The 27,109-nt window shown below is 41.9% G+C and overlaps 3 protein-coding genes across 6 annotated transcripts in view; 1 reads left to right on the plus strand and 2 right to left on the minus strand.

Annotated features, from left to right (window-relative positions):
• OGDHL (oxoglutarate dehydrogenase L) overlaps positions 1 to 11,508 on the plus strand; it is a 40,749-nt gene extending 29,241 nt beyond the window's left edge. For all 4 annotated transcript variants that reach the window (XM_026714540.2, XM_026714539.2, XM_087932138.1 and 1 more), the window contains 7 exons: positions 3,361 to 3,539; positions 4,334 to 4,405; positions 5,504 to 5,629; positions 6,579 to 6,651; positions 8,102 to 8,265; positions 9,661 to 9,815; positions 10,709 to 11,508. In XM_026714540.2, coding sequence (XP_026570325.1) covers positions 3,361 to 3,539; positions 4,334 to 4,405; positions 5,504 to 5,629; positions 6,579 to 6,651; positions 8,102 to 8,265; positions 9,661 to 9,815; positions 10,709 to 10,832 — 893 coding nt within the window. In that variant the 3' untranslated portion in view covers positions 10,833 to 11,508. The remainder of the gene's footprint in view (positions 1 to 3,360; positions 3,540 to 4,333; positions 4,406 to 5,503; positions 5,630 to 6,578; positions 6,652 to 8,101; positions 8,266 to 9,660; positions 9,816 to 10,708) is intronic.
• Positions 11,509 to 12,236: 728 nt separating this feature from the next.
• Positions 12,237 to 20,766, minus strand: C4H10orf53 (chromosome 4 C10orf53 homolog). The gene is made up of 3 exons (XM_026714561.2): positions 20,595 to 20,766; positions 12,558 to 12,677; positions 12,237 to 12,416 (listed from the first exon to the last, which is right to left on the minus strand). The coding sequence occupies exons 1-3, from the start codon at positions 20,686 to 20,688 to the stop codon at positions 12,352 to 12,354; spliced, it is 279 nt and encodes a 92-aa protein (XP_026570346.2). The 5' UTR covers positions 20,689 to 20,766; the 3' UTR covers positions 12,237 to 12,351.
• A 3,219-nt stretch (positions 20,767 to 23,985) lies between these two features.
• CHAT (choline O-acetyltransferase) overlaps positions 23,986 to 27,109 on the minus strand; it is a 37,515-nt gene continuing 34,391 nt past the window's right edge. Inside the window, exon 15 of the mRNA XM_087932140.1 lies at positions 23,986 to 26,918. Coding sequence (XP_087788266.1) covers positions 26,658 to 26,918 — 261 coding nt within the window. The 3' untranslated portion in view covers positions 23,986 to 26,657. The remainder of the gene's footprint in view (positions 26,919 to 27,109) is intronic.

Below are 27,109 nucleotides of genomic sequence, written 5' to 3' on the forward strand. Positions count from 1 at the left end.
TTTCTAATTTTCTGCCAATATTTTTGAGCTTCTGTACAGGACCACCACATATGGAAAAAAGTTCCCTCTTTTTTTTTTTTTTTTGCATTTCCAGCAATTTGGACTCATATTGGGGTGCATCTTCGCTAATCTCGAAGGTGGAAGGTGCCATCTATAAAACATTGTATAGGCATTTTCTTTGTATGCTACCAATTTTGTAATTTTATTATTTCTACGCCAGACCTTTTCCCATTCTGTTATGGTGATGCTACGTCCTATATTCCTACTCCAGGCCATCATGTTCCCTTTTACAATTTCTTCTTCTAATTCTACTTCTAATAAATAATTATAAAATTTTGTTATATATTTTTTGCCTGATCCTAATAAAATTGTATCTAATTGCTAGAGTTTATTGTTAATTCCAAATTCTTTCTTGTCCTGTTTATATCTACTTTGAATTTGAAGATATGCCCACTGATCAATTTTTAGTCCCCGCTCTTGAAGTTCTTGCCGCAATTTCAAATTTCCTTGCGTATCCAATAGGTCCTTATATTTAATCATTTTAGTGATATCCAGATTATTTGGGTGAATCATCGCCTCCATTGTTGAAATCCAAACTGGCATTTTTAAATAGTGTTTTTTTTTTGTATTTTCTTCCAATTAGTTATTAATGAGTCTCTGATTAGGTGTCTGTGAAAATCTTTCTGGCTAGTTTTCCCTACATCCCATAAAAAAGCATGCCACCCCCTCTGCAAGTCATGGCCTTCTAAGAATAATATTCTCTTATTGGTTAAATTCACCCATTCCTTCAACCATACTAAGGAGGCTGCACTATAATACAACTCTCAATTTGGAAGTGCCAGCCCTCCCCTGCTCTTCATATCCTGCATTGCCTTTAAATTTATTCTAGGTTTTTTCCCTTGCCAGATAAAATTTACAGTTATTAAGTTCTTCAAAAAAAAATTTTTGTACTTTGATTGGGATCTTCTGAAATATATATAGGAATTTTGGAAGAATATTCATTTTAATAGCAGCAATCCTGCCTAATAATGAAAGTTGCAGCTTGCCCCATGTTTCTAAATCCTTCTTTACTTGTTGCATCAATTTATCATAATTATTTTCCTTAAGTGTCTTACAATGCGCTGTCAACCATATTCCTAAGTATTTAACTTTCTTTATCACTTGTATTCCCATAACTTCTAGTTCTATTTTCTGTTTTTCTGTTAAATTTTTAGTCATTAATTTTGTTTTCTTCCTATTAATTTTAAGTCCTGCTACTGCTCCAAATTGTTCTAATTCATTCATCAATTTTTGTCCTCTTTCTATTGGTTCTTCAATGAAAAAAATCATGTCATCCGCAAACGCTTGCAACATATTCTTTTTTCTTAACCTTTAATCCTTTTATGTCTGGGTTCTGTCTAATTCGCATTAGTAATGCTTCTAATGATAATATGAAGAGAAGGGATGAGAGTGGGCAGCCCTGTCTGACTCCTTTTTCTATTTTTATTGGGCGGGTATATTCCCTGTTTATTATAATATTAGCCTGTTGTGTATCATAAATGGTTGTTATAATATTTTCAAATTTGGTGCCTAAATTCATATTATAAATTTTTTGGATTAAAAATTGCTAATTTAAATTATCGAAGGCCTTCTCTGCATCTAAAACCATAAGTGCAATTTGTTTTTCGGGGTGGGCTTCGTAAAATTCTAAGATATCTACTACTATTCTTAAGTTGTTCCTGATTTGTCTGGTCGGAAGAAATCCATTTTGATCTTCATGTATATGCTCATTTAACATTCTTTTTAGTCTACCTGCTATAATAGAAGTAAATATTTTGTAATCAGCATTTAACAATGAAATTGGCCTATAATTTTGTATATATCGGGGATCCGAATCCTCCTTCGGGATCAGCTAAATCAATGGCCCCCTCCATGAGTCCGGCATCCTGGCTGCCAATAAGACGTCATTAAAAAATTCCACCATAAGAGGTCCTATTTGTTCTGCTATTGCCTTGTACAGCTCCCCTGGAATCCCATCTGGTCCCGGGGATTTATTGTTTTTCTGGTTCTCTATTGCTGATTTCAATTCAAACCAAGTAATGTCTTTGTTTAATAATTCTTCCATTTCTTCCCCAATTGCTTTATCCTTCACTTCATCTAAATAGTTTCTTATTCTATCTTCGTTAACTTCTTCCTTTTTATATAATTCTTCAAAATACTTATGGGCAATTTCTTTTTCTGTTCTATCTCCTGATGTATATCCCCCTTTCCATCTATTAGCTGGTATAGCAATCTCTTTTCTTTCCTTTTTTTAAGTCTATATGACAGCCATCTCCCTGGCTTATTAGCATGCTCAAAATAAGTTTGTCTAGTTATATTCAAATTTATAATCATTCTCTCTTGTTCAGTTAAATTCAATTTATCTTTAGTTATTGTTATCTGATTTTGCAATTTTGAATCCTTTGGGGTACTCTGTAATTGAGTTTCTAATTCCTTAATTTTTTGTTGTAATTTGTTTTGCTGGGCGTATTTTTCCTTATTCCTCTTGGCGTTATAAGAGATTGTTATACCTCTTATTACTGCCTTCATTGTATCCCAAATGTTTTGTTTTGTAGTTGCTCCATTATCATTTTTCTTTAAGAAATAATTTAATTCCTCCTTGAGTTTGTTGGTATATTCTTTTTCTCTTATTAACTGAGTATTTAACGTCCATCTTTTCTTGGGTTTTTCCTTACCCTTCCATATTATCTGAATTGGATTGTGATCTGCCCATTCATTAGGTAAAATTTCAATCCCTTTTATCTCATCTCCTTGGCATTTTTGGTGCTGCTGCTGCTTTTATTATGCTGTTATTGTCCTCCTTGGGATGGGGACATTGTTCGGTGGGTGACCTTCCTTCCTTCAAGAGCAAGGGGCATCAGGATTCCATTTTAATGTGTGTCGTTGTGTGTATGCGGGTGAAGGACCATGAAGGTTGCCTTATCTGAATTGTGTTTCTCTGGGTTCTGGATGTTCTCTGATCTGGTTTCCCATCCTCCAGATGTTGAACACATCTCTGGCTACACCATCAAGTGCTCAATAATTCAATTCTGAATTGTAGATACAGGTAATCCTTGTTCACTGACGTTTTGCCCTTACAAAAATGATGAAAAAGTAACGTTATGACCAGTACATGCATTTTTACAGCCTTTGCAGTCTGTCAAGCAAAGGAAAGCTGAAGTCCACAAGCATGGCCACGGTTTTACAATGCTTCGCTTAACGCCTGATTTGCCGGTCTCACATGGGTGTGTGTATGTGTGTCACTAAAGAAGGACTCCCTGTGTTTTCCACTATGGCAACGGTTGGCTTTAATTGCACCTTTTCCTTTCTCTAATTTCCTAGGTTTTGAACTTGGTTTTGCGATGTCAAGTCCCAATGCGCTTGTGTGCTGGGAAGCTCAGTTTGGCGATTTTCACAACACCGCCCAGTGCATCATTGACCAGTTCATCAGCTCTGGGCAAGCCAAGTGGGTCCGTCACAATGGAATCGTCCTCCTTTTGCCTCACGGAATGGAAGGAATGGTAGGCCTTTCGGCAATCGCAGCAAGACTTCCCCCTACGTATTTTGCCTTTCCTGTTTAAATAGGCTTTTAAAATATGGGAGCTTTTTAAGAAGAGACCGGACAGCCCCTTGCCTGAGGTGGTCTCTAGGATCTCCTGCTTGGGTGGGGGTGGGGGTTGGACTGGAGGACCTCCAAGGTCCCTTCCAACTCTGTTTCTCTGTTATTCTTTCCGTGGCCCCGTGTATCCACCTCGTGGAGTTCAGGCAGAGTCCAGAAGAGACCACAGGATCTCTTGCCTTGGGCAGAGGAGGGTTGGATTAGAAGAGGACTTGGAGGCCTTCTGGTCCATCTCCCATGCCTGGCTCAGAAATCCTCACACCTTCAAGTTCTTCTGTAGCCTGAATCTTTTGTGATGAATAAAAATACCAGTGAAGAAGATCGCAAATTTTTTTCAGTGATTTAATACACAGCCGAGAATAAGCCCCACTCGTTTTAGTAAGTCTCAATGCTGAGAGATTTTATAGAGTTATAAAGTGTTCCACGCTTATAATATACACACCTAGAAATGAGCTAGTAAATCTCCACAGCAGCCACGGCAGGAAAGACTACGACTCAGTCTCAGCTGTTTGAATCAAGTGATATAAATTCATGCAGGATTTCTACTGTTAAAACATTTTGCTAGACCATCTTGCATAACATGTGGTCCTTTGATTTTGTATTGCACTGTTGCAATTCTGCCTGAAATGGCAATTTTATTTGGATTTAGAGGGTGGATAATGAAACTTGTTTACCTTCCAATGCTGTAACTCTCAGGGTCCAGAGCATTCGTCAGCCAGGCCAGAGAGGTTCCTTCAGATGAGTAATGATGACCCCGATGCATTTCCTGTAAGTAGGTTTATTGATCGATTCTCTCTCTCTCTCTTCACCTGCCCTTCCATCTTTGTTAATAACATTTCCTATCGATCACTGGTTTTAGGTCATCAATGATATTAATTGAGCAGGCTTCCAAAAAAAAAAGAAAAAAAAGAACGAAAGAAAGATAAGGCCAATGTATTAACTATCAGGTGGATTAAGCACACCATCTTTTGACAGTGGAAAGACAACCCCTCTGCATGTAGTGTCATTATAAGCTTCCTTTGCTAGGAAATCAATAAAATCCCAACCAGGATCACTACGTATGAGTAAAATACAAAATGTGCATGGACGGATGCTGGGCCAATTAATAGGTGTTATTTACCTGGTGCAGGGATATGAAATACAGCAAACAAGACTCCAGTGACCTGATCTTAGCAGATTCACCACACCATTTACCATAGGTCATCATTTTAGTATTTTCAGTCATTACATTTATCCAGAGAAACTTTGGCTGAAATATTCCGTTTCTCAAATATATCAGGGAAATTAACGATGGGTTTGCTCACCTTCCTAACAACTGGCACTTCAGAGGCAGGGAACCCCGGATCCTGGGAATAGATAGAGAGTTCCATAGCTAGTTGCTAAGAGTAGGTTGGTCTTCCCTGGTGGGAGGAGAGGACTGGGGTTTGATCCTGGGTCCCAAGGCTACAGACCCTACTTGCAGGGCCCCACCGTTTATTCACAAAATTGCTCTTAACTGGAAAAATGTCGGTTTATTTTCCTAACAACCCCTAAATTATTACATTGACATTAACCGCCACAGAGCACAGCCTCAGCTAGCGACACAAACGAAAGCACGGAGGATCTTTGTGGACCGTCACCAGGAGCTGTGTTTCCCTCAAACAGACCCACTCTGCTCTTTGGGACGGTCCCAAGAGCCTCTGGGGTTCCCCTGACTGAGAGGAGTCTGAAAGGAACGGCTGCATTTCACCTGGAGACCTACTCTTCCCCCCACCCCCCGCCTCTAAGCCCTTGGAGGAAAATCAGACGGGGGTGGGGCGCATAGCAGATGGCCTGGAAGCCGCGTCCAGCTTCCTAACGCTGTGCCTCTCCTCCGTCCCTCTCCAGCAATTTGAAGATGACTTTGAGGTTTCTCAGCTCTATGACTGCAATTGGATTGTGGTGAACTGCTCAACGCCGGCCAGTTATTTCCACGTCCTTCGAAGGCAGATATTGTTGCCCTTCAGGAAACCGGTACGTCGTGAAATGGTTGCTTTTGTCATGTATGCATTGTCACCTGTAATAGCCACAGCCCTGAGGCTTACGTACCGCTTCCCAGTGCCCTGCAGCCCTCTCCAGTCGGTTCACAGAGCCAGCCTCTTGGCCCCCAACAATCTGGGTCTTCGTTTTACCCACCTCGGAAGGATGGAAGGACGAGTCAACCTTGAGCCGGTCAGGACAGTGGTCATGCGATCCCCTTTTGCGACCTTCTGGCATGCAAAGTCAGTGGTGGAAACCAGGTTCACTTAACAACCGGGTCACTCGTTGAACAGCTGCCGTGATTCACTTAACAACTGTGGCAAGAAAAGCTATAAAATGGGGCAAAATTCACTGAATAAACATCTCGCTTAGCAACAGAAATGTTGGGTTCCATTGTGGTCTCCCTCCCCACCTGGAAGTTGCTTCTCTGCCCGTTTTGAATGCTGATCTTTTCCTGCCCATTTCCGTCTGGCTGTTCCCCCACTTTCCCCAGCTGAGCCAGGCTCTCAGGAACTGGGCCAGGGATCCCCAGGCACAACACTGGGTTCCCCTTCTGCCTCACCCAGAGTTTCCTCCTGTCAGGGTGATAAATTGCAGCTTCCATGTATTTTGGTGGAAACCCTTTGGGAATTTCCCTAAAGCCTTGGGTTGTTTATTTTTTATAGCGGGCATGTTGATTCATGAAACACACTTTGGGAGGTTTCTTTGAGCTGCCTTTAAAAATAACAGAGCAGGTTGCAGTGACAGAACTTTATTTAAAAGCAGGACCCAACGGCGTCTAACTGAGACTAAGTAGAGGGACGATTTCAGTAGGCTGTTTCAGTTATGGCCTCACCGATGATTTGGTTGTGAACAATTCAGCCTTCGATTCAATGCTCGCGTGAATATACTGGAAACTATGTACTGACTCTGGTGACAAGCTCACATTTTCATGATTTTACAGCTAATTATCTTCACCCCCAAGTCGCTGCTGAGACATCCTGAAGCAAAATCCAGCTTTGATGAAATGGTGCCAGGTAGATTTGTGTGTTTTGGAAATGTTTCGCTTGCTGTGACTTGCTCACTTTCTTACGCTGCGTGAAATTATAGTGCAGATGCCCCTTGGGTGACAGGGGAGGCGGTCAGAACAGAACCAGCTCTTCAGGCTTCTGGGCTGACCCTTCCTGGGTTTCCTGTCCCCTGCCCCAAACTCTGCAGCGGCCACTGCGAGAGCGGGGAAGAGGGGGAGGAAAAGAGTGACCCATTGAGATGCCTGGAGATGGGGCTCAGTTTGGCTGATGCTGGAGGAAGGAGAGTGGAGTCCTGCCTGGGTTCCCTTGGGAGTCTGACCGGACCCATTAGCCAAGAGGGGAACCCCTGGTCCTCCTCTGAATAGCTCTTTGTCCGTGCTCGGGCTTATGTTGGCTTTTGGGGCTATAAAAAGCAAAAGCTGATCTCATGCATGGGTGTAGGATAAACTTACCTATAAGCAAGCTGATAGGTATGTTTAATTTTACACACACACACACACACACACACACACACACACACACACATACAGAGCAAAGTTTGAAATGTGTGGACTTCAACTCTCAAAATTCCCCATTCCGTCTTACGTTGGCTTTTGGACCATGAAAAATAGAAGGCATCTCATGGATGAGTGTAAGATTAAATGAACATACATATAAGCAAGCTTACATGTATGTTTAATCTTACACACATACTTGCAGCTGGGAAATTTAAGATGTGTGGCATTCAACTCTCAGAATCCCCTAGCCATTAAAAATGCCGGTCAGGAAGGCACAATACATTACACAAATGGATGACTTAGGACATAATGAATATATATTTTCTTTTTCTTTGATATTATTTTTATAAAACTTTACTAAGATAGATTTGGTATGATCTTATGATTTGTTGTAAAATAAATTAAGTAAATTATAGTTATCTCGTTAAAGTATGAATTAACAAAATTATAGTTAAATGATTTCTCAGTAATGATACCAGGTTATACAATTGTTGATTGATAATATGAGTTATTATGTAATATAACTATAATGGCGTCTAGGAAACGGATGCACGAAAAAAAGTGGTAAACCAACCGATACACTGCTTGTAAATCTATGAAGGAGGAGGATGTTTTTATGTTTTATGTTGTATGTTTTATGTGGTTTTGTTTGTTGTTAAAATCAATAAAACTTTTTTTTTTTTTTAAAAATACATTACACAAATGGGCCGCGATCTTGTAGAAAGGGATTCCTGGGCATCCGGAGCAGCAGGATGTAACTTCATCCCCCTCCTGGCCTGGTCCTCTGGGAAGGATGCAGCTTCCTCCATGGTCCACATTCCCTGGAACATCTCTGCAGAAATTCGTATCAGAATGTGGGAATCAGAAGGATAAGGAATGCCGCTGTTCCTCTTATCCTGCTAATCACATTAATGTTTCACCTTTGGGTTTTATCGTCCGACGTTGTGTGTTCTTCCTAGGCACCAAGTTTAAGCGTGTGATTGCGGAGGAAGGAATTGCTGCTGAATCTCCCGAGGATGTGAATCGGGTGATTTTCTGTACTGGGAAGGTATATTACGATCTTGTTAAAGAAAGGAAAAATCAAGATCTGGAAAAAGCAGTGGCTATAATCAGATTGGAGCAGGTAAAACTCGTGCCGTAGGAGCTCTGGATCATTTCTTTTAGAAACAATTTTTCATCTATGGGGTATTTTGAGTCAAACTTTGATTCCTTGATTAGTCAGTCTCCAAACTGGGGTTTGTTTGTTTTTTATGAGCCTTTGGTGCTCTCTGAGCTTGGTTGTTTTCTTGTAGGTAACATCATCAAGGCTACCTAGTTTGGATCATGAAATGTCTTCAAGAAAACAACCAAGTTCAGAGAGCACCAAGGATCCCACAGTTCTTCTTGTCCTTCTCTTCTCTCTCTTCTAGCACTGATGATGTTACCTAGCTGGGTCATGAAACGTCTGCAAGAAAACAACCAAGTTCAGAGAGCACCACGGAGCCCTCATTTCAACCCTGAGCTACAAATATTCTCCTTAATTTGATTTTTTTTCCAGGAAAAATATCAGAAAAAAAGAATAGTAGTATTCCATATGTTAGATGCCATCGGGTAGTATTTTAACCTTGGCACCCTTTGTCACAAGCAGAACAGCTTTTATTGCAATGCACTATTCTGTACTGAAATAAAAGCTGTTCTGATTGTGACAGTGGGTGCCAAGGTTAAAATACTACCTGATGGCATCTAGTTTATCATGTAAATTACAAAGCCATCTTTTCTCCATCAAGTTTTAATAATATTATTGATCATTTGCATCATTATTGTGACTCTACTTGTCATTGTGATCTTTCACTCCATTTCTTTCATTTGCAAGTTAAAAGCCCTGGTGTCTCCAATGGACATTTGAATGAATTTTGGTTTCATGATATTAGCCAGTAATGCACGGCACAGTAAAGGGTCTGGATATTCTCATATTTTCCTGAAACTATTGCATGCTATAGATTTTTTTTTAAAAAAAGTAATTGAGATGGGCTTTGGAATTGATATGCCTGAGAATCCTCCTTGGCTTAAAGATAATAGTTGAAATTCTTCCAGCAAATGGATGCATAGTTTATGAACCAAGAACTATATACTGTTGTTGTTGTTATTATTATTATTATTTTGATATTTATCAGGTGAGCCATTCAAATTTCATTCCACTAGGGAGCATTGGTATTGAAAACAAATAAAACCAGCTATCTTCCTCTAAGAATACTGAGACCCCAAGTGGTTTAATTTTGGTGATGTAATTTCATAATAGTGATATTTAAGATATATCTTAAATTTGGAAGGATATAATCCTCACATCTCTGCAAGAAATGCAGACCGTTTGTTTTGTTTTGACTTTATCCATAGATAGAATAAAACCTTTAAGCCTCGCTCCTGGGGTGCGTGGGAGACATTGAAGCATTGAAGTGAAGCATTTGGGGAATAAGATGTGCACTGCAGAATGTGACCCCTTTATATTTCAGAGGGTTCTTTAATGCTTTCATTCCTCTAGATCTCACCGTTTCCTTTTGACCTGCTAAAAGAGGAAATTAAGAAGTATGCTAAAGCCGAACTTGTTTGGTGTCAAGAAGAGCACAAGAACATAGGCTACTATGACTATGTCAAACCTCGGTTCCGGACCATCGTCAACCACACTCGACCGATATGGTAACAATGCTTGCATTGGATATCCGTGAAAATCACTTAGCACCAGGTACTCCGCCTGGCACTGGCAGGGCACGGAGCACGTTCAGTCAGTAAGTTGCATTTCTTCTCAGCTGGATCGGTGGACGGACCCCCGTGGAGTCTAAAGTAGACCACATGGGGGGGCATCTGCCTGGAGCGCCAATCTACAGTAGAGATCTGAAAAGTTTTTGGAAAATTGAGGGAAGACTTTGCTCATAGAGTTGGGTAAATGTTGGCCTAACTCCCGGCTGCCCATGTAAGATCTGGATGCTGTAGCAGATGGCTATTCAGTGTTGCTAGTCATGGCCTGTATAATCAGCCTCCCTGGAAATTATAGCGCTAGCAAATATTACCGTATTTCCCCATGTATAAGCCACCCCTTTTTTCCAAAATTTTCAAGCCCAAAAAGTAGGGGGGTGGCATATACAAAGCAGGTACACTTTTTATACGTGAAAAATGCATAAAATAATAAAGTAGGAATAAACTGGTTTTCCAGCAGTATGCTATACTTTTTTGTAAAAATTGTACGTGATGATACGATTACGAGTGCGAGTACGCGATAGAAATGCATACGCTAGGCATCGGCCTGAATGCTTTGTTCCTACTCTCGTTCCGATGCGTAGATTGCTAGTGTCGCCCGCACCGCTTTCGGCGTCATGACCGAAGTTGTAGATCTAGACGTCGAATTTTGTTTCTTTGTAAATTTTCTTTCTTCATAACTTGTTTCTCTAATAAAATATTTTTTTCAAAACTTCACAGTCCAAAAATTGGGGGGGTGGCTTATACAAAGGGGGTGCTTATACATGGGGAAATACGGTATTACATCCACACCTACTTCAGAGAAACCTCTCATTTATTTCCTCTTGCCTCTTAAGGTATGTTGGGCGTGAACCAGCTGCTGCTCCGGCCACCGGTAACAAAAACACCCATCTCGTCTCGCTCCGAAGATTTTTGGATACAGCCTTCAACCTGGAGGCCTTCGAAGGGAAGACCTTTTGACCCTCGTCCTGGGCTCCCTCGCTCCCATTACCTGGAGTGCTTTATGGAAGGAAAGCCAGTCATCATAAAAAGGGAGCGAAAGCTAGTGAGGATTTAGGGTTTTTTTTAGGATTTAGGGAAGTAGTCAGCTCCTTCAAAAGATTATCAGACTAGTTGTACTTGGCTGTGAGTGTTAGAAGTAACTTCTGATTCTGTTCATTTGGCTTTAAGAGTTACAGCACAGCTACCTCTCAGCAAAGGGAGCAGCCAAGTAGCAGCCATGTTTTGTGCTTTAAGACTGGACTGATAGTGGCCAACTTTTCCTGTGATCTCTCCTTCTTAGTTAACTTCCCGTATGTATTAACACTATATAGATGTAGCCAAAATTCTGTTTAGGTACCTAGATTACTCCTCAGGGTTGTGCTGAGAGAAAACTGTGCACTTACTGTGTGTGTGTCATCATCGGAATCAACAAAATCAGCAAAGGTTGCAACCAAAAAAGATGCAGAGGTGAGACAGATATATTAAAAATACGGTTGTGAAGTAAGTCTGACGGACTATTTTGCAACCTAGCTTGGAATTTTTGGTAAAAAAAAAAAAGGGCCAAGAAAGCTGCCCAACATTATGCTGCCCTACATATTGTAAAATGTAACCGCGGTGGTAATCCTAAGAATAATAAAATAGGATGTGTCAGAAATATTCTGTCAGTATTTGACTCTGTGGCATCAAGTTGGTGTTGACTCTTCCCAGCCACATAGAAAGCCGAGACGTGGCAAAACAATGATAGAGTTTTTCTTTCAGAAGGGAATCTCAAAGGGAAGGACCAAATGCAGCGTGAATAACAGCGAGTCCATATATTTCACAAGAAAGATCATCTCAGTGGATCTCGGAACATTTTCTGTCTTCCTTTCAGTAATAAATGCTCTTGTAGCCAGGAAGGGAGCAAAATTAACATAGAGAGAAACATTTGAAAGCACGGCTTTCTGCTGCTGCTGTTTGTGGGTCACACCCTCCTGCTTTCAAAACAGAAGTATCCGAGGCATGACAAGTAAATAATAACATGTGAGGCCTGGCTTATTTGTGGTTTGATGACAGCTTCATCTTTATGGATTGATCCTAGCATGCTTCTTCCCAAAATATTGATCTCCATTATTGTTATTATTCCACATCTATAGTTTGATTTGATCTGAGCCTCTGCGGTTTAATCCTGGGAGGATTGCTAGACCGAGAATATCTTTTGAACAAACTTAGTTTTATTTTTTTATTCCAACATAACTACACGGAAGTTAATAGGTGTACACACGGTGATGGTTCAAGAAGGGGAGGAACACTTGAAAAGATCAAGATGAGCCTAGAAAAGCGTAAGGACAAAAAGGCTTCAAATAATTAGATACGAAGCAGAGAAGTGATTAGTGAATTGGAGACCGTGCTGTTTTGGCAACAAGGTACAATAGGAGCCTTTTGTGGGGGAGGGGGGGGGTTGGGCTTCCTTTGTGAGAAACGAGCGTTTGAAAGAGCAAAGCACAAGAAGAAGGCTTCTTCAGTAGGCTTTTAAGACGGCCTCTCGAGCTTCTTGGCAAAGAGGGTCCAACTTTCCATCTCCTCCTGAGAGAAAGAGAGCAAGGGGTGGGGGGATGGGAATTCACGGCACACCCATGGATCTTGATTTGCTGCCTTTCTCAGCCCTGAGCCTAAGGAGCCGATCTGGGAGACCCCCGGCCCACGTCGGTTGCCAGGGGCACTTACCGAAATCTAAGTCATAGATGTTGCACTGGAAGACGGTCTCCCCATTCACAATCAGCTGCACGTCGTTCCAATCGGGGATTTGCTGGAGGACGACTTGATGCCCGTCTCCTTTTAACACAGCTGCAGAAAAAGTAGAGCGGGCAGCAAACAGGGTTCGTTCCTGAAGCTGTTGACCTCCACAGTACGTGAAGGGCCTCACAAGGTTTAGTCATGAGAGGAATAAGAACAACAAGGATGACAGAGACCAGCTGCAGCCAAAGAAAGCAAAGGCAGGGCCCAGAGTCATGGGGGCCTTGGGCGCGCCACCCCATTACCATCTGGAGCACCACTGGGACACCGGCACTGACCAATTCACCTGGGCCAGTCCGTGGCAAGAGGCAGCTGGACTCAGAACAGCTTCCATGCTGCGGTGATACCTCTAGCGCCATCACACAACCGCGTCTGCTGCCTATCCCGGGTCCTTGGGAAGGGCTCCCTAGGTGGACAAAGAGGCCCAATCCGGTCTGGGCATCTGGCTGACTGTGTGACAAAAACAATGGTGGAGTCTCGTTTTTCCCCCCATCCTGGGCCAGCTCCTTTAAGCCTCTAGCCCATTCATTGGCTTTGTCTAAGTTAAAGACACCACAAAACGTGTCTTCACCGGAGAGTTGTGTGACTCTCAGAAAACCTTCGTTGCTTCCTCTCTGACCTGGAAAGAAGAAAATCTGTAAGTCTGTCATTCATGGCTCAGACATTACAGAGAACTATGCTTTATGTACCCGCTTATTTATTTATTTTTCTGCCTGGTCAAATAATTTTAAAAACAGGTCCGTGGAACAAAGACAAAAACCAAACAAAGCAGATTAAAAAAGAAGAAAAAGCAGGCACCTTGAGGGTCTCACCCTGAAATAGACCTTTTAAGTTTAGACATTGACAGGAGTTAACTTGACTTTCTATCCTCAGCCTTCCATTAATGTAAGGACTCTTATTTTTTACTCAAGCTATTACAGATTTCGGTTCCTCTAACAACTGGGCAAGAAACTGGATTAGAAGGCAAAGTAGCTGACACAGTACAGATAAATGAATGGCTAAATATGGCATTTTCTCTTTATTTTTTGGGGACGTGAGCATACAGGTTTTGCTCTTTTGGGAGAGGCAGACACGATGTTTCCCTTCTTTGGAGAACTTCACAGTTGCGGGAACTTTTATCTGCCGGTGTGAGTCCACTCCAGCCTTTCTCTACGAGGCAGCTGAGCCTTCCCTCCGTCCCCTAATTCTGAGGTTGAATTTTAATTTAGCTTCCTGATGAATGGCAGGAAGTTTCACCAGCAAGAAGTCTGGTTAATTAGGCTCTTGAAGTTTGGGAAAATGTTTCGCTAGCCCGGGAGAGATGCCTCCGGGGTTCTTAGTGCTTTCTAAGACTTAATGGGCTCGTGCAATTAGCAGGAGGCCAAAAAATAAACTCTTCCCCCTGCACTGCCAGGTCTTCCTGGCTTGTGACATTTTTCTATTCTGCTTCCCCTCCCAAAATAATAATACCCTGTTTCTCCAACAATATGGCCTCCCCCAATAGGAAGTCCCAGCATGTTTTACAGGCATGAAATGAAATTAAGCCCCTCCCCCCAAATTAAGGCCTATATTAAAACATGCGAAATGGGGGGGGGAGTGGTGGTGGGGGCTTTCTGTTAGGAAGTACTTTTATTGCACATCCGGATATGGTGCTGCATGCATTGTCCCCGATACGAAGTGCTCCACCAACGCCGAGGTCAACATCCAAGCCGTCGCCACCCGCCTGCCCGAAGATGCAAGGTGGGTAATTAAGTCACCCCCCAAAAAGACGGCCTTTTTATATGAGAAGCACGGTAATAATAATAATAATAATAATAATAATAATAATAATAATAATAATGTTGTAGTAGTGTATATTGGATTATTTAGAGCAGGGGTGTCAAACTCAAGGCCACCCGTGGGCCAGATCCGGCCTCTGGGGTGCTTAAATCCGGCCTTCAGGGCTGGCCTGGAAATATCAAAGGACTGGCCCATGGTGCCTCTGGTGGCTAAAATGGGCTGCATGCCAGGGTCGCCTGTGCTTCGTTTTCACCCTCCATGGTCTCCTGCAGCACTTTGCCAACCAAAAATGGGCTGAAAAATGGCCGAAAAACCGCCAGCAGAGTGCTGCCCCTCCACTGCCCCACAGAGGAGAACTACAATGCTAATCCAGACCTTGAAGAAACCCAGTTTGACCCACACAACCCACCCGGTTGAGAGGGTGCCAGTAGAGAGAAGGCCCTCAGCCCTGACCCTGGTGACCATCCGGTCAGCTGATTATAACGGAAGCCTGTCCCATCCCCTGGTGCTCTTTGGGGTTTGTGAAAAGTCTTATCGGGGTTTCTGTGTGAACCGATGACCAGCAACAAGGCAGTCATCAAAATCCTCTCTTAAAAAAACAAGGGATTGACCTATATGGCTCCATTCAAATGGGTGGGTGTTTCAGCACCAACCAGAAAGTTCCAGCTAATGGGTGGTTTAATTTAAAAAATAATCATAAAACTATTAAATAAGGTCCGAGCAGGTATTATGGCATTTGTCTTTCAGTGCCAGTAACAATTTTATATTATATTTTCAATAAAAGTATCATAAATGTTTTTAAGTTTGCATTTTAACTGTATTTATGTTGTTAGCATGAATTTGAATTTTGGCCAGGAAGTTCTTGTAAAAATAAAGCTGAAACTTTAATGCACATTCCTGATAAGTTCACCATTGGGAAACTTAAGGGAAATTTTCTTTTGTCAGAAAATTCTCCAGGGCTCATTACATCTGCCAAAAAGTGTGACTGATCCAATGCTCACCGAATTGCTTCAAAATCCATGGGGTGATTCTTTTCTTGGCATTCATTTAAAATATTGACTTTATTCCCTGGATTTCAGTCATCCAACACACCTTCCTCCTCCTATTTTTCCTACCACAACAATCCTGTGAGGTAAGTTGGTTGACAGAGAGAGAGAGAGAGAGTGACTGCCCAAAATCACCCAGCTGGCTTTTACAGCGAGGGCAGGACTCTTGTTCTCTTGCTTTCTACTCTCTCTCTCTCTCTGTGTGTGTGTGTACACAATACACACATATACTTATGTGCATGCATACACACATTGGTATATCCAAAAAAAAATCCATAAATTTCCCCAATGTTTTATATAAAAAGCCAAACCTTGGCTTTACTCCCCAAAATAAAGAAGATCAAAAGTCTATAATCCCTGGAGCTGAGCTTTTATCAGCTCGCTCATTATATTATCTTATATTTGTATGTAAATCATATCATTTCGCATCTGGACATGTATATTAGCACATGTAATTTCTATGTAGGGGATCTGGTTTCACTATCCTCATTGCAGAAAATATCGTGGGCAATTCTGCCCCTGAAAATTATCTTATGAGCTGGGATACATGAACATGCAGCCAACTAACATAACTGTGAACCTTGGCCTATCTGCCAATTACATTTTCTGTTAATACTAAAGGTCTAATTAGATCATCCAGTGGGAGCCGTAATCGAATTTCCCATTTCCTTTGCAGGACAAATGAAGCTGCCTTAGGAAGCAAGAATCCTTACTGTAACCAGGATACAGTAAGAACTACAGAAGTTTTGGGTGCCTTACAAATATCGAGGAAAGAACCAAGACAGAATTGAACGTCTTCCTCTGTACCAGTTTCCTCATCCTAACTGTTCACTTCACAGAAGAGGCTAACACATATAAAGAACGGTTGCTGAAATTGGGTAGGTCTAGTCTGACGAAAAGAAGGACTAGTGGAGACATGATAGCAGCCTTCTGATATCTCAGGGGCTGCAACAAAGAAGGTCAAGCTATTCTCCAAAGCAAGGGTCGCCAACTTTTTGCACCTCAGGGACCACCAAACTCATAATTTTAGATCCCAGGAACCACTAACTAGTTCTGTGGGCGTGGCCTAATTTGTGGGTGTGGCTTGGTGTTCATGTGACTGGCTGGGCATGGCTTGTATGTAAATATTATAAATATTTATATAAATATTGATTTTTTTTATTAAAAAAGAGCAACTTTTACCCAAAATCAGGCAAAGCAGGCAGGCAATTGAGTTGCTCACAGATTCATTGAGAGATCTATCTATCTGCCATTGGCTAACTCAGTCTGTCCCATAAAATTTGCTTGCAAGCAAACTCATAAAATTAACTCACAACACACCATGTATGTAAAATATTGAATTTTTTATTAAAAAAGAGCAACTTTTACCCAAAATCAGGCAAAGCAGGCAGATTGAGTTGCTCACAGAATCATTCAGTGATCTATCTATCTGCTATCAGCTACCTCATTCTCTCAAATTTGTTTGCCGTGAGTCTGCACTGAATTTGCTTGCAAGCAAACCTTCAGTCCTAAGGGATGTTCAGCTGTGCTTAAAAGCAGAGCCGAAGATCTAAAGAAACCAAGAAATCCAACTATTTTCTGCTTCCTAGCTAATCTAAATCTCCTGGCACAGCAGAACAGATGAGATGGTTGGATAAAGAAAAAATAGAAATTTAGCAGGAAAGTTTACCGAAAAGGAGTGAGTGGGCAGGGAGGGTTCCCGCGGGCCATGTGGGCAGCGCAGCCTTGTGTTTCTGCACAGCCTGGATTAATTGCTTTGGAGGGATGCTTGGGGGGTGAGATTTCTCTGTGGCCCACCAAAATTTTCTCAAGGCCCACTGGTTGGCGACCGCTGTTCCAAAGCACCTGAAGGCAGGACAAGGAAGCAACGGGGGCGGGGGGGGGGGGACACTCATCAAGGAGAGAAGAAGCAACCTGGAACTAAGGAGGAATTTCCTGAGAGTGAGAACAATTAATCAGGGCAACAGCCTCCAGAAGTTGTAAGTGCTCCAACACTGGAAGTTTTTAATAAGACACTGGACAACCGTTGGTCTGAAAGGGTGTAGGGTTTCCTGCCTAAGCAGGGGGCTGGACTAGAAGACCTTCAAGGTCCCTCCCAACTCTGTTTATGCTACTCTACTCTACTCTACTCTACTCTACTCTACTCTACTCTACTCTTATATGGACTGTTTCCTAGTATGATCTGATTGCTTATTGTACCCTATGACAACTATTAAGTGTTGGGCCTGATGATTCTTGACTCTTGACCAATGTATCTTTTCTTTTATGTACACTGAGAGCATTTGCACCAAGACAAATTCCTTGTGTGCCCAATCACACTTGGCCAATAAAAGAATTCTATCTATCTATCTATCTATCTATCTATCTATCTATCTATCTATCTATCTATCTATCTATCATCTATCTATCTACTCTACTCTACTCTACTCTACTCTACTCTACTCTACTCTACTCTACTCTACTCTACTCCACTCCACTCCACTCCACTCCACTCCACTCCACTCCACTCTACTCTAATCTGATGTTATCCGTTCCTTGGGAATAAAACAAAGCAGAAACCAATTGGTTGTAAGAGAAAAGGCCTGGGTTTTCCCTTATAAGTGAAGTGAAGAAATGGGTGGTAAGTGTTGGCTTTGGCTTTGAGGGGCCATCCTATAAAAGGGCGGATAGGATCCATGGTCTTGGGCATCATAAGCCATTTGTATTCAATGTGCATCAGCATGGAAACTAAGCCTTGGAATCAAGTTAAAAAGGACTCCGAACATAGAATCCCAGGGTTGGAAGGGATCTCAGAGGTCTTCTAGTCTGACTTCATGTTGCCCATGTAGCTTCCTTGACCATCATACGGGAGCATTTATATCTTCTACATTCATTTCTGGAAAGTTTCCCAATCTCAGTCTACAGTGTGGATAATTTATGGTGATTTCCCTTCCATGTTTTAACTAGTTTCAGCCCCACTTTATAAGTTCATCCAAGTAGGTTGTATGAAAAGAAGAGTGGTAAAAATGAACTTTCCTCTTGTGATCCCACAGAGCAAATGTTTTCTTTGCTAGCAACACCTTTGAAGTTAAGCCCACTCACCTGAGACTAACTCTTGTTGAACTCAGTTTAAATAAGGCCCTCTTGAATGCATATTTGTTTGGGGATTTTCACCTAGGAGGCCCCAGCCATTGTTTGACACAGGTGTTTTGTGGAAGATACAAATTATATATATAAAAAAAAAGAAGATACAAATTATATATATATATATATATATATATATATATATATATATATATATATATATATATATATATATATATATATATTCTGAGGTTCTCATGGGTATTTGTATGTGGATCTTTGGTTATCTGGGTTTTCTCCCGCGTAAGATTCGAAGTATCTAGGCAACGTTTCGATGAAGTCTCATTCATCATCTTCAGGCTTGTGTCTTTGGCTCTGTGCTTCTCAGAGTAATGTGAGCTTGCAGCTGCTTCTTCCTTTTAACTGCTAGTGGGGGTGTGACTTGATTGGGTGGGGGATTGGCTGTGTTCTGATTGGGTGGGGGTGTGATATATATATACACACATACATATATATATATATATATATATATATATATATATATATATATATATGGAAAAAACCCGAATAACCAAATATATATATATCTTTGTGTTGATAACAACTGCTTTCTGTTCAGCATTAAAAGCATTCACAAAGCACCCCAAAATGACATGCAAGATGTTCAGATGGTTTTGTAATTCAAAAAGAAAATGACTTTCTTGTTCTCACAGAAAGCAAAAAGTTGTAAGTTTTTCTGAAGTGTTCTCCTTCTTACCAAAGAGCAGAAAACAATATAAAGTCTCCCACAAAGGTAAGCAAAAACTTTACGAACGATAATAAAACCCTTACCCCAGTTGTTTCCCATCAGAAGAGAAAAGAATTCCATGCACATTCTGTTCTTATTGGGTTTAGTACTTCCTTCAATTCAGGGGAAAGCCTTTCTCTCCGTAGGAAAAAAAATTGTTGGAAGAACATAGAACATAAGAAAATAATAAGAGTTGGAAGGGACCTTGGAGGTCTTCTAGTCCACTCCCCTCCTTGAGCAGGAGACCTTATAGTATTTCAGACAAGTGGCTGCTCGGTCTCTTTTCAAAAGTTTCCAGTGATGGAGCACCTACAATTTCTGGAGGCAACTTCTGTTCCCACTGGTCAAATTTCTCCTTAGTTCTAAGATGGTTCCCTCCTTGGTTAGTTTCCATCCATTTTTTTTCCACCCAGTGAAAGAAGCAAGCAAGCAAAGAACGAGAGGTCCTTCAACTTAAGTGAATTTCCACTCACTTATTACAAACTGAGATTGGCATGGTTAACCAATGCCAGGTTAGTGTAGAAGCCAAGATGTTCACCTGAGAATTCACCTATAAGTTGACCATTTTCAGATGTCTATGGAGAGGGTAGATTTATTAGTTGGATGATTTATTCAGCTTAGACTGGGCAATGCGTGAAAGGCGGAGGTGGCATTCAGCAGGTTCTGACCAGTTCTGGAGAAGCGGTCGTGGAAATTTTGAGTAGTTCGGAGAACCGGCAAATCCCACCTCTGACTGAGATTTTACAGTATCCTTCCCCTGCCACGCCCACTAAGCCACGCCCGCAGAACCGGTAGTAAAAACATTTGAATCCCACCTCTGGGGAAAGGTGCAGCTTAGTCTCTTTAGCTTCTGAAGCCCACAGAAGGTCATCTGTGGTGGGACAGAGCTGAAATCTGTCAGCCCATTTTTGTTTTTTTGGGGGGGTGGGGGGATGGCAGGGATGAAGGACGGGGTTCCAAAAGTACCTCAAACATCACAAAATGGGCAAACATCCTGCAGTCAAAGTCCAGCAATTTCCTTACATTTCAGCGGTGGAAATCAACATGATGATGAGGGACCGTAAATTGAAGGGTGGGGTTGGAGGCTACATGTGGCCTGCCTCTGTCACCCACAAAGGCAGCTTCCATGCAGGCATTGACTTCTTATTCCCCTTCTCCAACCTCATCCTTCCACCCACACCACCCTCCGCCCTCCTGCCATTACTGATGAGGCTTCTTGGATGAGAAGCGAAATGTCTTCAGGGGAAAGCAAAGGAAGGCCAGTTGGGACAACCCTGAAGCTCCCCAGACCTTCTCCGAGTGGCTGTCACACACCTTGCATGCCCTCCAGGCGGAAGGTCCTGTGCTCCACCACCCCGCAGCTCCGATAAGGCCCATACCGGAGGGTCACCAGAGCATTCTTTGGCATCGCTGGGCCAGCTCTGAAGAGGCTCCCGAGGAAGGAGGAAGCACACACGGAGGGCGGGCAAAGCTGAGACACGTCCTTCTCTGCTGCCCAGGAAGCTCTGGTGGCTTTGACAACACTCCCAGTAGCCATGGCAAAGCTTGCCGTTTCCTTAGGGATGTAGTGTCACAAAGGGAGAGAAAGGCTGGTGCTCAATTCTGTGGCCCTTTGTTTGCAGGGAGAGAGAGGGAGGGAGGGAAGGAGGGAGGGAGAGACAGGCAGACCCAGAGAGAGAGAGATACTGCAGAACTTCAGACTGACACATCAACGGTGGTATTTTGATGACTTGGTGAAGGAGTGTAGATTTTGGGCATGCACTCAAAGAATAGCCGTTTTCCTAATGATGTGGGTACTAAAAACCCCTCTGTTGGACTCATAATACCATAATTTGAATTGAAAGAGAGAGGGAGGGAGGGAGAGAGAAGGGGGCTCCCTCCAGTCCCTTAAGGCTTGTCTTAATATTGGCTGCCAAGACTGATAAGGTTAGGGACGTATCCCAGGACTGGGACCCCCATTCTCTCCCCAGATCGGCTACCGGACCCCAGCTGAGACCATAGGAAAGAAGGGAGGCTGGCACTGGGGAAGAGAGGGACATTTCCTTTGGCCTTCTTCTACTCCAGCATTGTGAGACATCCGGAAGGAAGGAACTTGCATCTGCAACTGGCCCCAGATCCAATATGGAATTTGGGGGCAAGTTAACCAAATCTGAAGGACTTACAGAGGATGAAAAGGGAAGCATTGGTCTTGCAGAATCTCTTTGCTTCTGTTCCCACTCTATTTTTGGGGGGGGGGGCGGGGGGGAGAAGGGATCCCATTCTTCGTGGCTGAACTCTGGCAATCCACTTCTGGTCTTTCCTCCTGTGGGTTCAACCCTTTGGACTCCCCTGTCCCCTCCAGGTGAGACCTTCAACTGACCTCTTGGCCCTCTGAAAGGCCTTGAAGAAGGGGCCGTGCCAATTAGACTGGGACCCCAATAGGGGTGCGGCACTTTTGAGGGTGGCTGATGGAGTGGAGAACCCCTTCCTCCATACACACCCCCCTCCTCTCCCTGTGCACCTGGCTCCTTCGCTCTCCACATGGGTCAGCATTATTTTAACTGAATTGTAATTTCCTATTTGAATTTTAAATTTCCTACTGTTTCTATTTATCTAGGTGCATTCTAGAAGGCCTAACATCACATCCAGTTAGGCAGGTGACACACAAGTTTAATAAACAAACAAACAGATGAACAAATAAACAAAAACAAACAAACAAAATATCAGCCCCTATTAGGTATGAACGGGAGCTAGTGTGCAGGTCATAGATTGCCCTCTTTGGTGGAAATGATTGATTGGTCAGTTGATTGATTATGCGCCATCCAGTTGGATGTTGATTCTTTGCAACCACGTCAATAGATATTTCCCCCACCCCAGCAAGATCGTTTTCCAGTTTGGCTTGAGACAAGCTTGAACAAGAGAGACTAAAATACACACTTGGTTCAGAATAAAACCTACCACTGTTTTTTTTTTTAAAATATTGCTTTTTATTCACCTTTGCAATCAACAACCAATGGACTCTAAATTCTTAGTATCCACGTATACAATGTGCCATGAACTTCAAAACTGACAATGGGAATGATTTGATACCTGGAACACACAATCTGTAGCTCATACTGAACACAGAGGCTATCGAAATAGACATTTAGATTTGGCATTGATCAATACTATGTTATAAAAATAAAACATTACTAAAATACTGACTTTAATGTAGCATACAGTATAAAAAGTTGGGATATATTGTCACCTTGTTGCTACATCATAATGCTATCAGCTCACCTGAATGCGGTTCTTATAGCTAACCTGCCTAAAGGATCCAAAACAACACTTTTCTTTCATCTAAAGATCAACTTTTTAAAAAGCCCAGATACTCACTTTAAAAAAAAAAGAGCAACAGATCTCTCTCTCCTGTATGCTGTTTCATAGACTTACCTGCGCCAAAATGTAACTTTTGTATTGGATCAAACCAGGTGGGAAATTGACTCGTGATGAATGCAATTTAACCCATCTACTTTTTCTTTCTGCATAAAAAACAGCTGTGGAATGCGAGACCTGGACTGCAACGCAAGAGGGGGAAAAAAATAACCCTTGCTTGCTCACATACCTCACCATAAAAATTCTCCCCTGGGACAAAGAAAACAAAACCCAAAAACCTTACAGATGCCAATAAAGTGCTTGGTTTATGTGTGCATTCAGTATATATTGCATAAATATGTAAACATTTTTATAAATCAAAAAATCGCAGCTGTGAAAACCGAGAGGAGTAAAATTCACTGATTGTTTTGATGCTTTCACAACCCAACCTACCAAGATGCCCAACTCAGGCCTTGCTGGTGCCCCCATCAAAGCTCCTTCAGGTGCCCCCCCCTTTTGTTGGCATTCTGTCCCGCTGCCAGGAGCTTTGGGCAAACCGCATGGGCGCTCCAATGGGACACGTTCAGTGGGTTTAAAGTCGAGTCCAAAATCACTCGGGTGGGTGGAATTTTGTTGATGGAAAGCTAGAGAATTGCTTACTGTGCTACTGTTCTGTCTATATTGTGTCATTGTGTCACCACCAACTTGCTAGGAATGGAGAATTTGATGATCAGTTTCCTTTGGAAATCCAACCTTCAACTGCAAAGATTCAGTTCCCCTTGGTTGGAACTTGCAGTCCAGATAAAATAAGGTAAGAAGACCAAGTTCCTTAGAAATCAAGGGATCTGATAGTTAACCCTTAATAAATCAATATTTTTGACTTCATCATCTCCAACAAACCTTCAGGGTACTCATCCTGCAAGTCCACAACCAAATCCCCTTTTTACACTTCCCATTAAATTTGCATAGATAGCCATGATATATATTTTTCTAAGTTGCAAAGTAAAATTGCATTTTCTCTTGTTTGGCTACAACTCACTTTAACTGACATGGAAACTTCCCCCAAAGTCAAGCAACCACAAAGCATGCATATAAGAGAAAAATAGTGTTATCACATAATAGGACAGTTTGATGGAAAGGTGCCCAGAATATAAATTGGGTAAGTTTTGCTTAACAAGACCTGGACAAGCATTCTGTCCAAGAGACGTTGCTTTATCCAGCACACTGGACTGAGACAGGACTTCAGCCAATACTTTTGTCAAATTTCTCAAAATATCCCTGAATCTGATCTTTGAGGTAACACCCAGTTTTAAACTGAAAGCATGCTTGTTTCTGGAATCCATGAATATAGAGCATTTCTCTATATTTCAAGAAAAGTCCTTAGATTATGCAAGACAAAGATTGAATTGTTTCACTGCATTAACCATTTCATGTAAACCAGATAGTAGATCACCCGTTTCTCAGAAGGATCTCCAGGCAGATGGGTCTAATGGTGGAGAGAAGACAGGCATCCAGGAAAAAAACAAATGTAATGTATATGTAAACAGATACAGCCAAGAAGAGGCAGGACTTACGTTATTCTTTTTCAACCTGGCATTTTTCAGGTATGTTGAGTTAGCTTTGGACACATCCCACCATAAATTTTGTTTCCCTTTAGGGGCACTACATTTTAAGAAGACACAGAGAGAGTAGAATTGGTTCAGATGGAGGCAACCAGAAGAAGGAAGGGTCTGAAAATAGTCCTATGAACCAAGATGGTAAGAAATGATCACCTTTAGTCTTGAGAAGACCGAGAGGTGAAATGGTGGCCATCTCAAAAAGGTGCTCTCCAGACTGCAAGATTACTGGAGAAAAATGGCAGGAAGGTAGATTCTGATTGAATGTTAGGGGTAAATAGCCCTAACAGGAAAATAAGTTGACAGTTGAACCAATGACCCAAGTGGGGTATTGGGTTCCTTTTGTGGGATATTTTCAAATGGAGGCTGTCTGTTTTAATTTGAGGAATGGGCTAGTGTGATGGAACGTAGTCTAGAGTCACAGGAAAGAGGGTTTCCTTCCTTCTGAGTGGGCCAAGAAACAGCAGAGCTTGGAATGTCTGGTAGGAGGGAAATGGGCTAAAATGGTTCCTATCAATTCACAGGTTATATATCTGTAGATGTGCAGATAATTGCTTTAATCTGGCAAGATTCTGTCTGTAAACGAACAACAATAAACTATTCTTGACGTAACTCTACATGTCCTTCTTGATTCTTTGGCAGCTAGGATTGGGTTCTGCCTCTAGAAATATGAATCTCTGATTCCATCATTCTATGAGTGCAGTTCCAAAAGCTAGGAATTTGAAGAGTAGCGAGCTGGGCAGTCTGCCTTACTAAAAGCCAGGACATTAATGTAATTAATAATAATGTAATTATTTCAGTACAGTTCACATTGACAGACTGGATTATCAGAAAGACATCTCCCCAAGTCCTGGCTGGAGATGTCCAGTATTGAACTACAATTATAGACTGCATGCAAAAGAGGCCTTCAACATATGTTAAGCTCTGATCCCTCCAAGAAATGTCTTGTCCTGGCACATAAGCTTCCCTTCTGCCTAGCAGAATCTGCTTAGGCCGTCTCACAGGCCATCCTGGAACAGCCCGGTGATCACGCTTGGATCTCTTACAGTAGCTGGATTGTTGAAACTACAATCTTTGCAGGTTAGCTAAAGGTTTGACATCTTTTTCTTGTGCTCCTCCGCTGTGCCCTGATGGTGTTCCCTACCCTGGTAATGAAGCATCTTGTAAGAAGACAAGCTCAAGGAACACCACGAATTCAACAATTCAGCCCTGAGCCACATGCATGTAACGTCTTTTTTTTCTAACGAAACAATTAAAACATGCAACACTGATTACAACTTATCTGAAGAGAATATGATAGAGGTACAATAACAGGCGAAGCTTTTGAGCTAGTAATTGTAGAGGGCATCAGGAATAGGAAGACAGGGGGAATAGCTACTACTAAGGCAATAGTCAGATAAGTGGGGCTTGAGCCCGAGGCCAAGAGAATAATCTGAGAAAACATCTCAAGTTCATAGGAAGATAAAGTGAGGGAGGAGAGAAGCCTTGCAATATTCTGTTATGATAGCCTTTGCAATGAACCTAGTCCTGATTGATATGGAATCAGCTTCTTAGTCTGTCTTATCGTTTAGGTAGACAGTAATTAATTAATTAATTCAGGCTTCAAAATTTAGAAATTGAAGAGAAGAAAAATATTTTCCAATCTTCATTGGCTTCTAAACCCAATCTTTTCCAGAAGATTTGACTGCACTCTTATGAAAGATAATTCCTATAGTAGGTTCTTGGAAATATCTGACTATCAGTGTCATCCATGGTGCTCTTTGGTTTCTCTCGAGACCACTACCACATGGACTGATTGCTCAAGAGGACAGAAAGAGGGCAGAGTCAGTCCAGGCCAGCAGGTTCAATCAGAGCAAACTCTACCAAAGCTGGGAGTCACATATCCATCCTTAAAATGAGGGATAAACACTTCTTTCTAGGAGCCTTGCTCTTGAAATGGGGAATATTTTTGAATTAACATTGTTAGCACAATATCAGGTCCTGCTGTGTTTTTTAAAAAATTGTTTGCATTGCCTTTGTCGCTGTGGCTCTTTGTATCCTGCTTAGACTGAAGCAGTTTATATATTTTTCTTAAATGAATAATTATAGAGATTGGAACTCTCAGGAATGGGGTATATTGCACGTTCACAGCAGCTATTTCTACAATACTAGCATTAACTGCTTATTTCACATTGAGATGAATTGCATGTAATTTCATTCTTTGGGTCAAACATTATTCACACATTTGCTCTGTGCAGCACTGAAATGTCAGCTTTCTCGATAATTTAAGCTCCCCGTAGTGATAAATAGGGATAGGAATACTCGCTTAAAGAAAAATAAAGTTCTCCTGCCTCCAATAAATAGCTGGCGTTTTTACAGAAACATCACTCAACATTAAGGACATTTTGCAAGGAGGAGGAAGGAAAAGATGACGACACCCAGGGCCCCATTAGGGTCTGGCAACCGGAGGACATCCTTCCAGTTTAGCCTGTTGGCTTGTCGAGGTCAGGCTGGATCCGCTGCAGAGCTCTTTCAAGTCCATTAGACTTTCTTGGATGGCTTTGACAAATTGGCTGGAAGAAGTCTCTGGACAGGTTTTGAAGCTTGAAACGCAGAATAAGATATGTTGGGACTGAGGATTGTAGCAAGCCCCATAGCCTTGAGGAATCACCGGCCCGTAACAGCAGAATATCTCCGTTGTGGTAGGAACCTAATTTTAAGAACAACAAAACAGGGCTGAGTTAAGATGGCCAACTAAAGGCCTCTTGCCGGCCACTGGGGAGCTCTGGAGGTGTGTCAAAATGAGCTGGTTTTGGGATTGTCATTTTGACAGTGAAAGAAGGAAATGGCTAAACCCATTCAAGACCATCAACTTCAATTCATTGAACACATTTTTAAACA

The sequence above is a fragment of the Pseudonaja textilis genome, chromosome 4 (genome assembly GCF_049901715.1).
Source record: "Pseudonaja textilis isolate UNSWEBS1 chromosome 4, rPseTex1.2, whole genome shotgun sequence".
Classification (NCBI taxonomy): Eukaryota; Metazoa; Chordata; class Lepidosauria; order Squamata; family Elapidae; genus Pseudonaja; species Pseudonaja textilis.

What these genes read in the sequence shown, in the direction of transcription:
- C4H10orf53 (XM_026714561.2), bottom strand. Translation starts at nt 20,688, where the DNA reads ATGCCAAAGAATGCTCTGGTGACCCTCCGGTATGGGCCTTATCGGAGC. An exon ending in CCGCCTGGAGGGCATGCAAG is followed by an intron (nt 12,678 to 20,594) that starts GTGTGTGACAGC and finishes CTTTTTCTGCAG; the next exon opens with CTGTGTTAAAAGGAGACGGG. An exon ending in CATCTATGACTTAGATTTCG is followed by an intron (nt 12,417 to 12,557) that starts GTAAGTGCCCCT and finishes TCTTTCTCTCAG; the next exon opens with GAGGAGATGGAAAGTTGGAC.